Source organism: Rhinopithecus roxellana, chromosome 8 (genome assembly GCF_007565055.1).
Source record: "Rhinopithecus roxellana isolate Shanxi Qingling chromosome 8, ASM756505v1, whole genome shotgun sequence".
NCBI lineage: Eukaryota > Metazoa > Chordata > Mammalia > Primates > Cercopithecidae > Rhinopithecus > Rhinopithecus roxellana.
Genome location: NC_044556.1, coordinates 9415855 through 9425471, shown reverse-complemented (window position 1 = coordinate 9425471; position 9617 = coordinate 9415855). Strand labels below are relative to the sequence as shown.

Here is a 9617-nt window from a genome sequence, read left to right as displayed (position 1 = left end):
TAGCCAAACAGACTGGTCATTATTGTACATATAGCTGGAAGGGAGGGGTGGTCCCGGAGTGAGGACAGGGCTGCCCAATACTTGGAGGGAGGAAGGGGCTCTTCTTCCAAATGGGCTTGTCCGGGAACCGGGGTCCCGGGGAGCTGGGCGCCTGGTCCACATGGACCCCCTCCACCTCCCCACATACGCTGTGGAAGAAGGGCAGGAGTGAGGAATGCTGGCGGAGAAGGATCCTTTGGTCTGAGATGTGGAGGTGATCATAACAGTTCCCGCCCGCTGGCTGTTTTGTTGACTTTGGAGAGGCCTTCCCGGAACCCAGAGTTGGTCATTCTGTGGGCAGACAGCAAGGAGGCGTCCAGCGCTGCAGGGCAGCAGGGTCCGCCCACCCGCCCCCTACAGCAGCCCAGGCCCTATTCTTCTACCCCAACCACCTAGGCCCCGCCCCCGCCACAGCAGCCCGGGCCCCGCCCACTCTACCCGGAACCACTCAGGCCCCACCCACCTCACCCCCACGGTAGCCCAGGCCCCACCCATTCTACCCCAACTACCTAGGCCCCGCCCACCCCCGCCCCCAGAGCAGCCTTGGGTGTCGCCCTAGCGGCCCTAACCCCACCCCCAGCTCAGCCCGGCCTTAGGCACTCCACAGCTGTCCAGTCCCCACCTGCACAGCTGCCCTGGCTGCCCCCATCTCCCCTCCATCCCTCCTCAACAGCAGGCTCTGCCCTAACACTGTCCCTAGGGCTGCTACAGTCCCTCCCCCGTGCCCACCCTGCCCTGAGAGCTGCCCGCCCCCTACTCCACCCCCAGAGCCGCCAGCCCTGCCATGGTGCCCGGCTCACACTTGCTCCATCTGAACATCCTCCTCGTCCTCCTGGGGCAGCTGCAGGTACGGGTTGTCCCCTGTGGGCTGGAACTTGTAGCCCGTGAGCACAAAGAAGGCCAGGGTGGAGCCTTCCACCAAGAGCTGGGGGACAGGACAGAGTGGGGGTGTCAGGCTCATGCCCCCCTCACCGCGGCCGCCCTCCTGTCCTACCCGGGCCTCAGGCTCACCTGGTACAGCCACTGCCACTGAAAGGGGACAGCCACCTGCAGCAGGATGGCGATGATGCGGGTGAAGTAGACGTAGCAGATGACCTGCAGGGGCGCAAGCAGGCATGGGGCCAGGACTGCAGGGGCGCAGGCAGGTGTGGGGCTAGGACTGTGGGGGCGCAGGCAGGTGTGGGGCCAGGACTGTGGGTGCGCGGGCAGGCATGGGGCTGGACTGATGGACCGCAGGCTGGGGCGCCTGGGTGGGGGCCTTGGGATGGGGCAGCGGCCGAGGGGCTGGGGTGGGCGTGCAGCAGGTCGGTAATCCTCCCAACCCCCCGTGAGCGAGGCGGGCTCCTACCATGACATAGTAATGCCGGAACAGCTTCAGCTTGGCCAGGTTCACTGCCACTGAGGGTGGGCACAGAGAAGGGGGTCAGGGGAGACTGAAGGTGGGAGGGAGGCAAGGGGGCTGGGGGCTGGGAGAGGGGGCAAACAGAACATCTGAGGGAGTGTCCAACGAGCAGAAAGTCTGGAGGGACATTAGGTGGGGCAGAAAGGCCGAAGGGGGAGATCAGAGAGGAGGGAAGGGCCACCCAATGGGGCAGAGAGGCCAGAGAGAGGCATTCGGGGGGAAGAGAGGCCAGACTGGGGTATGCAGGGAGGCAGAGGCCTGGGGGCTGGGCAGAGAGGCCAGGAAGGGCATCCAAGAGGCAGAAAGAAGGGCCTGGGGCAAGAAGAGGGCCATGAGCAGAGGGCCCACAGGTGCAGGGCCTCACCCTTCCCGTCTGTGCCAGACGCATCCTGGAGATGCCGGATGGACCTGGGACAAGTGGAGGACACAGGGTGCAGTCAGCGCGGACATCGCCCATGTGCACAGGGCAGGGCCTCAGCCGGGGGCAGGGTCCTCACCAGACTACGGGGAACAGGATGGCGCCGCAGCAGATGAGATCCACCAGGAACAAAATCTCCTTCCACAGCGTGTAGTCGCTGGCACCCTCCTCGCGGGACTGGATGACGATGTAGGCCACGTTGGCCAGGACCTGCGCAGGTGGCGGGGGTGGGTGGGCACTGCCCGGCGCGCTCCCCTCTGCCCCGACTGCCCCGTGCAGCCCTCCCCACCCTGCTCTGGAGGCCGCTCCGTCGGCACCTGCATGGAGATCACGATTCCAAAGACCTTCTTCTCCTTATCCGACAGGACGCACTTGATGAAGGCCCAGCCTGAGCCGATCAGGGCGATGGTGATGAAGAGAAGGGCACCCTTCAGCCTGGTGGGGGCAGGGGAGGGCGTGATGATGAGGTGGGGGGCCCGCCCTCCCCTGCCCGCCTCCCGCCAGCTGCCAGGCAGAGCGGGCGCACTCACAGGTGTGCGATGTAGTACATGACGGCAAGGCCTTCGATGGGGTGGCCCTGGCTGTTGATGAAGTAGTAGTTGATCTGGGGGTGGACGGACAGACGGACAGTGAGGCACACGGAGTGGTGGGAGGCTGGTGGTGGTGGTGGTGGTGGTGGGGGCGGGATTAGGAACACAGACCATCACCATCAGATGGGTGGTCAGAAAGTTGAATAATGAGGACGGTGGGTGGGACTCAAAACTGGTAATTGGGGCTGAAAAGATGGAGGGAACGGTCACAGTTGGAAGGGTGAACGGTTGGACAATCAGTGAGACGGACAGTCACAGATGAACCAAGGGACGGTGACGGACAGAGCTGCCCAGCGGGACTGGCAGACAGAGGGGACGGGCGGCTGGCCACACTGGTAAAATGGGTGGACACGTGGAGAGCTGGTGGATGGCCCTCCCACAAGCCCAGGGCCTGCAGAGATTTGGGGGATGGCCCAGATGGTCTCTTCCTCCCAGCCCACCCCCAGCTGCCCCCCAGTCCAAGGCTCTCACGCTGTGGAAGAGGAGAGAGATGCTCTTGGTGAAGGCCAAGGCCGCCATGAGCCAGTGGATCTTGAAGACGCTGTACCTGGTGGGAGGGTCAGGGAGAGATGGGGTGGGGGGCATCAGCAGGGCATAGGGATAGGGGTCTGGTGAAGGGACATGGGGGACCCCCCAGAGCAGGGGCATTACATGTTCCTGCAGAGGATGGACACCCAGAAGATGCCGGCGGCCAGGAAGCAGGCGGCCATGACCATGTAGAGCTTGAAAAGGGGCATCTCCGCGGCCGACAGGAAGCCATCGGGGTTCTTCTCCCGGATCATCACCTGGGGAGGGGACAGTGGTGGGCGGCGGCGGCAGCGGCACAGCTTGACCTCTGGCCTGGGAGAGCAGCGAGTGGGGGTCTCCCGCTCTCCCACTTTCTACGGGGCCACTTACCCACTCTGAGCCTCAGGTGGCCCCATCTCCCAAATGGGTATAACAGCTCCTACTCCACACCCAGGAGGGCTGGGAGAAGCTAAGCGGGGCGTGGCGCTCCGGGCCCCCACTGGGTGCTCCCTGGCCCTGCTGCCCTCCCCTCCACTCACCGTGATGTCGAATGGATGCTCCTTTCCCGGCACTGAATTGTTGCAGTTGTGGAAGTTCAGGCTGTACTGGCCTTCTTCTGCCTGAGAGCCAATCACCACGTGGAACTGGGCGGGGGGAGAGGGGAGGGCTCAGCCTGGGGATCCTGTGGTCTGGGGCGACAGTCGGCTTGGGGGTCCCATGGTCTGGAGTGATGGTAGGGCTGCAGAAGGGCTCAGCCTGGGGGTCCCGTGCTCTGGGGTGACGGTAGGATTGCAGGAGGGCTCAGCTTGGGGGTCCCATGCTCTGGGGTGACAGTAGGGTCGCAGGCGCTGCAGACACTCACACTGAAGTTGTAGGAGTTGTTGAGGTGGCTCAGACCCAACACCAGCTCCTTGTCCTTCCCGCTAGGACCCTGAAGGGACAGAGCCCCTCCATCAGCTGGCTCTGGGTCCCCACAGGGCCCTCGGGTGTGCCATCTTCCCTTCTGCCCCACCTCCCTGAAACCTGAGGCACTGCGGGTGTTGACTTGGGCTTGCTGGCTGCAGAGGTCCCTCCTGTAAGAGACCAGGCAGTGATTTTAAGAGATGGATGGATAGAGGGGCGGCAGGAAAATGGGATGAGGTTGCACGGGGCAGACCTGCTCATCCACCCCTGATGGCACAGCCAGCCTGACTCACCGCCATCCACCCTGCGGGGGACTGTGGCCTGTGGCTTTGGGAGCCCTGGTTCGGAGGGCGCTTTGGGGAGAAGCCCAGGAAAGATAAACAACTTCTTCTGCTCTCCATACTTCCGCACCTGGACCCTGCGTGGAGGGTGGGGTGCGGCATGAGGCTGGGGGGCCGAACCTGGCTCAGGCACACAAGCCCAGGCAAAGGACTCAGTGGCCTCTGGCATCCTCTTGCAGGGCGGGGGTCCAGCCGAGTCAATTATTACTGAGTTTCAGCCTTTGGTTTCCAGTGGTCAAGATGGCTACCGCCTTCCTGTGCTGCCTGCACCAGCAATTATTTGTCATTTCCCATGACATCAATCTACTCTTTTTCTCTTTTCTTTAGAGACAGGGTCTTGCTCTGTCACCCAAGCTGGAGCACTGTGTGTGTCGCAGCTCACTGCAGCCTCAGATTCCTAGCATCAGGCAATTCTCCCACGTCAGCCTCCGGAGTAGATGGGACCACAGGCACCACCACCATGCTTGGCTAATTTTTAAATTTTCTCTAGAGACGGGGTCTCCCTATGTTGCCCAGGCTGGTCTTGTTTTCCTGGCTTCAAGTGATCCTCCTGGCTCAGCCAGCCTCCCAAAGCACTAGAATTAATGGTATGAACCACTGTGGCCAACCCTACTTTATAATAATATTAATATTAATAATAATAATAATAATAGGCTCTTGATCTGTCATCAAGGCTGGAGTGTAGCAGTGCAATCTTGGCTCACCGCAACCTCCACCTCCCCAGCTCAGGCGATCCTCTCACCTCAGCTTCCAGAGTAGCTGGGACTACAGGCGTGCACCACCATACCTGGCTAATTCCTGTATATTTTTTGTTGGTAAAGACAACGTTTTGCCATGTTGCCTAGGCTGGTCTACAATTCTGGGCCCAAGCAATCCGTTTACCTTGGCCTCCCAAAGTGCTGGGATTATACGCATGAGCCATTGCCCGGCCCTAAGTATATTATTTAAAAATAAAACATTTTATCTACAGAAAAGCAACATGGTTTTGTCAGACCCTGGCCCCAGGCTGCCTGGTTCCAAATCCCAGTTCCTGGGACTCAGTTTTCTCACCTGAAGAGCAGAGATGATCACAGGATAAGGAATCGATGAGTTAATGTGTTAAAGCTCCAGGACACAGCCTGGCAAACCAGAAGCACTCAACATGTGCGAACAATTGTTATTCCTTCTCACAGCAGCCCTCTGTATCCCGGCCTTCTGCCCTGAGACACCAACCCGCTGAGTCCCTCTCTCCTTCCTTCCAATAATCAGAAGACTTGAAGGCAAAAGTAAAAAGTGGCTTTCTCTCACTGCTTCTCATCCCACCTGATCAGCCCAGGTGCCTGTGGGCATCACACAGGGAAACGCAGAGGAAGGATCTGAACGAGCCCCCGGTCCCCAACTCACTGCAGATCCTTGGTGTTGATGAGGAACAGGACCAGGAAGCTGCTACTGTTTTTCTGGAGAGGGCAGTCCTGGAAATCCCGGGTCTAGGGGGTGGGCAGGAGGGAGTCTTGGTTACTCCTCCCCTGGCCCAGCTCCACCCTGTCTCCCTCCCTGTCCACCCAGGGGCTCTTCCTGCTCCTGCCTCTGAAAAAGAACAGGGGCCTTTGGGTTACAGGTGCAGAGGACAGACCCCACCCCCTCCCTCCAGCCCCTTCTCCCATCTTCCCCATTCCCTCCACTCACTGAATAGGAGTGAACTCTGCCAGATCGAACCCGGCTGAGACTGAATCCCACCTGGTGGATGGAAAAAAAAGGGGGAGGGTGTGAGGGACAGTAGAGACCTCCCAGATATCCCTTTCAGTAGCAATAGAAACCTAACCTCACATTTACTGAACACCTAGTGTGTGCTAGATCCCACACACACTCTCTTTTTTTTTCAGAGTTGGGGTGGTGGGTGGACCTCATTCTGTTTCTCAAGCTGGAATACAGTGGCAGGATCATAGCTCACTGCAGCCTCGAACTCCCAGGTCCAAACGATCCTCTCACCTCAGCCTCCCGACTGGCTGGGACTACAGGCACACCTCACCATGCCTGGCTAATTTTAAAATCTTTCTGTAGAGACAGGGGTTTTCACTATGTTGCCCAGGCTGGTCTTGAACTCCTGGCCTCAGGCAATCCTCCCACCTTGGCCTCCCAAAGTGCTAGGACTACAAAGCCCGAGCCACCGCGTCCTGCCTGTCCCCCAAGTCTTAAGAAAAGTGCCTAGCACATCCTGTTTAAGACGTCAGTATTCCCAGTTACAGATGAGGAAACAGGCTCAGAGAGATCACGGGACTTTCACAAGATTACATGGGTAGAGGCAGAGCTGGGAACCCAGAACCAGGCGATTGCATCCTGCTCTCCTTTAGCAAACTCCTCAAGGTCCCTCACCAGCAGGGACTTCTCTTCTGCCTCCCGGAGGCCCAGCCGCAGGAGGCTCAACTCCACCTCCAGGGAGCCGTTGGTGTAGAAACCGAAGTTGTTCAGCTGGATGTCTGCTCGCTTCTCCCCCTGCCGGAGACCAAGGAGGCAGAGGCAGTTCAGACCTCTTTCCGCTTGCCCAGCCCCAGGAGTCTGGCACGAGGATCCCCCGAAGGGCCTCCTGGTACCCCTCTGTTTAGGAAAGGCCCAGAGGATGACAAGAGAAAGTTGAGAGGGACTTCCTCCCTGCAGGGAAAGGGTGGTCCTGCATTCTCCGACCTCTCTTCTGAGAGCCCACGAACAGAGATCCTGCGGCACCTGGAAGTCTCCCCACTGGGATGAACACCACCCAGAGAACAGTTATTCACCTCGGAGGGCCTGGCCACCTTCCGGAAGAACTTTTAGATTCCAGTTGAGCTCCCAGCAACATTTCAACGGAACCCCCCCAAATCCCATTAAGTGCCCCAAGGACCCCACTCTATAGCCCCCCCAGGACCCCGCTGTGCGGCTTCAGGGTCTTTAGCGCCCCAAAAGTGATTCCTATAATTTAAAGGACTAAGACCCAACGGGGGGGGGGTGGTCCCCAAGAGATGGAGCCACGCCCCCAAAGGGAGGGGCCCGACCCCAGCGAGGCGGGCCCGGCAACTCCATCCGGAGGACGGAAGGGGATCCCGGGAAGAGACCACTCCGGGCCCGGAAACGGGGGGCGCCGGACCACTCCATCCCGCGTCGGGGGCGGGGGAGGGCGGACGAGACCACTGCAAGCCAGGGGGCTTCTCCGAGACAAAGTTGCGCCCCCGACCCCAGACCCTCACGCGGCGGGCCTCACCGTCAGCGCCAGCCGGTGGATGCGCCCGGAGCAGCCGCCCAACAGCAACAGCAGAAGTAGCCGCTGCCCCCACTCCGCGGGGCTCCCGCTGCCGAGCCCCCTCCTCTCGCTCACTGCCATCTCTGGAGCCACCGCCTCCCCGACTCCGCCTCTGGCGCCCAAGCCCGCCCACCGATGAGCCAATGGTCGCACGGCGGGACCCGGCGCTTCGGAATTTCCAGTCCGCCAACCAATCAGCAATTGCCTCTCCGCAAGCCCGCCTACTTACGACACCCGATGGACAGCACCGGTTCCGAATGGGAGTGCCGACAACCCTTAACCCCGCTCACTCTCACCAATCGCTATAAAGATTGTCCAGGATGTGATTTAATGAGCAGTTTATCTAACCAATTGTCATGGATCTGATATCCGGTCCCTTGAAGCGGAATTTCTCCACCCAGTCTTAACGGTCCCGGACTACATTACCCAGAATGCAGCGGGAGCAGACAAGTGCAACAAGGCATTAAATAAACTACATTTCCCAGTATCGCCAAGGACGGACTTCCTCTTCTTGCCCCAGGGATATGGCTCCCAGCCAGAGCTCAGGCTTTTGGTAAACACACGCATCTGTTCAGGCCTGACCTGTTTTCCTAATCTTCCTGGCCACAGAGAGGCCTAAAGCTGGCCTCTGGTTAAAGTTTGACCCTAGGATGACCTATGACCTCAGGCTGAGACCCCAGCCTTAGGTTAAGCCTTTTATTCCAGAGTGAGGCAATTGGAGCTCCACCCCCAGATTACAGGCTAGACCGGACTCCGGGCTGAACTCTGACCCCAGGTGAACTCCCCCTGCAAGTTGAGTCCCAACTTCAGCCTGAAATTCTGACATCCCCTCGTCCCCCACACCACACACTGAGGCGTAATCTCTGGTTTAGGCCACCGATCTGGACTAGCCCTGACTCCAGATTGGACCTGACCCCTTACTGGGTTTCTAATCCTTCTGGTTAAGCCTCTGGCCTCAGTTTGAGACCCTATCCCCACCGTGGTGCTGACCTGGGTTGAACCCCAATTCCAATTTGTGTCTCTGAGCAGAGGTGAACTGAAAACTTTGCTAGGCTGAGCCCCCATTTCAGACGAGCCACTAAACTCACTGGGTTCAGTTGCCCAACTGCAATTAGACATTTTCTAGCTCAGAAGCCACCAGCAGGTGGGGCCAGGTCCCAGCAGAGACATCAGTCCCAGTGTGGGCTCTCAAAGCTCTCCTGGGCTCACCTGTATCTCTCTGTCCTGGGAGCCTGGGTGCTCTGTGTAAGGGGAACGTATCCCCAAGGGCCCCCCTGCAAGATGCCCCGTCTTCTCTGTAGCTACAGAGAAAGCGCCAAAGGCCGGAGAGAATGGGGGTGGGAATCCTCGGTGCCTCCTCTTCTCTTTCATCCCAGCACCTCAAAGGGATTTACAAGGTGTGAACAGACTTTTATGGGAGAGGTGACAGACTTCCCTTCTCCAGGGCCCAGATGTCCCAGATGTCTGGGGGAGGGGCGGAGTCGGAATCTCAGGGGCGGTACTGAGAATTAAACCAGATTAAACTTTCATGGATGGGACTGGAAAATGGGCAGATGCAGGAGCTAACTGGAAGGCAGCTGGGGAAGGGCCTGGGCCTGGCGCCCCAAGGACAGCCCGTCCTCAGTTTCCCAGCGGAGACTGGGGGAGGGAAGGCAGGATGCGGTGCGGGAGCTAATGGACCCGGCCTTGGCGGAGGCGCGTCCTGGGTTGGATCGAAGCCCTCTCATCCGCCCTGTGGCCGGAGGGACCAGACCATTAGTGGGACGAACCTAGACGCCTGGAGCCGGGCCGGCTCGCAAGAACGGGGTGACCTCAGGTTGCCCCTGCAACGGAGTTGAGGAAGGACTTCTTGAGTTTGGGGTTTTAGTATCTTGGCCCTTTAAGGAATAATTGCGGGGAAAGGGGAAAAGGAGATAGAACCGTTTGGAGTGGGGAAGGAAGATGAGAGGACGAGAGGGACCCCGGGGATTTGGAAAAATGGGTGGGGGTTCTTTAAGGGGTACAGCGGCGTCGAGTGGCAACGTTTCTTTAAAAGGGGGCGGAGCGTCCGTTGGGCCCCGCCCCCGAAGCGCAAGACTAGGGCTCCGCGCGGGTGGGGGCGTGGCATAGCGTGCGGGGGGCGTGGAAGAGTCTGGGGTGGGCCGGGCCGGGCGGGGTGGGGCGGGGC

General features: G+C 59.7%; 1 protein-coding gene across 1 annotated transcript; it reads right to left on the bottom strand.

Annotated features, from left to right (window-relative positions):
• Window positions 1-7579, bottom strand: GPR108 (G protein-coupled receptor 108). The gene is made up of 18 exons (XM_010367159.2): window positions 7412-7579; window positions 6553-6672; window positions 5866-5916; window positions 5584-5666; window positions 4153-4277; window positions 3980-4029; window positions 3819-3887; window positions 3496-3600; window positions 3101-3234; window positions 2921-2996; window positions 2390-2463; window positions 2177-2294; window positions 1939-2069; window positions 1806-1849; window positions 1388-1437; window positions 1051-1134; window positions 840-964; window positions 1-330 (listed from the first exon to the last, which is right to left on the bottom strand). Exons 1-18 carry the CDS (start codon window positions 7529-7531, stop codon window positions 258-260), a joined length of 1632 nt encoding a protein of 543 aa, XP_010365461.2. The 5' UTR covers window positions 7532-7579; the 3' UTR covers window positions 1-257.
• Between the last annotated feature and the right edge of the window lie 2038 nt (window positions 7580-9617).

What these genes read in the sequence shown, in the direction of transcription:
- GPR108 (XM_010367159.2), bottom strand. Translation starts at nt 7,531, where the DNA reads ATGGCAGTGAGCGAGAGGAGGGGGCTCGGCAGCGGGAGCCCCGCGGAG. An exon ending in ATCAACACCAAGGATCTGCA is followed by an intron (nt 4,278 to 5,583) that starts GTGAGTTGGGGA and finishes CCCTCCACGCAG; the next exon opens with GGTCCAGGTGCGGAAGTATG. An exon ending in AGTGGCAGTGGCTGTACCAG is followed by an intron (nt 965 to 1,050) that starts GTGAGCCTGAGG and finishes CCTGTCCCCCAG; the next exon opens with CTCTTGGTGGAAGGCTCCAC.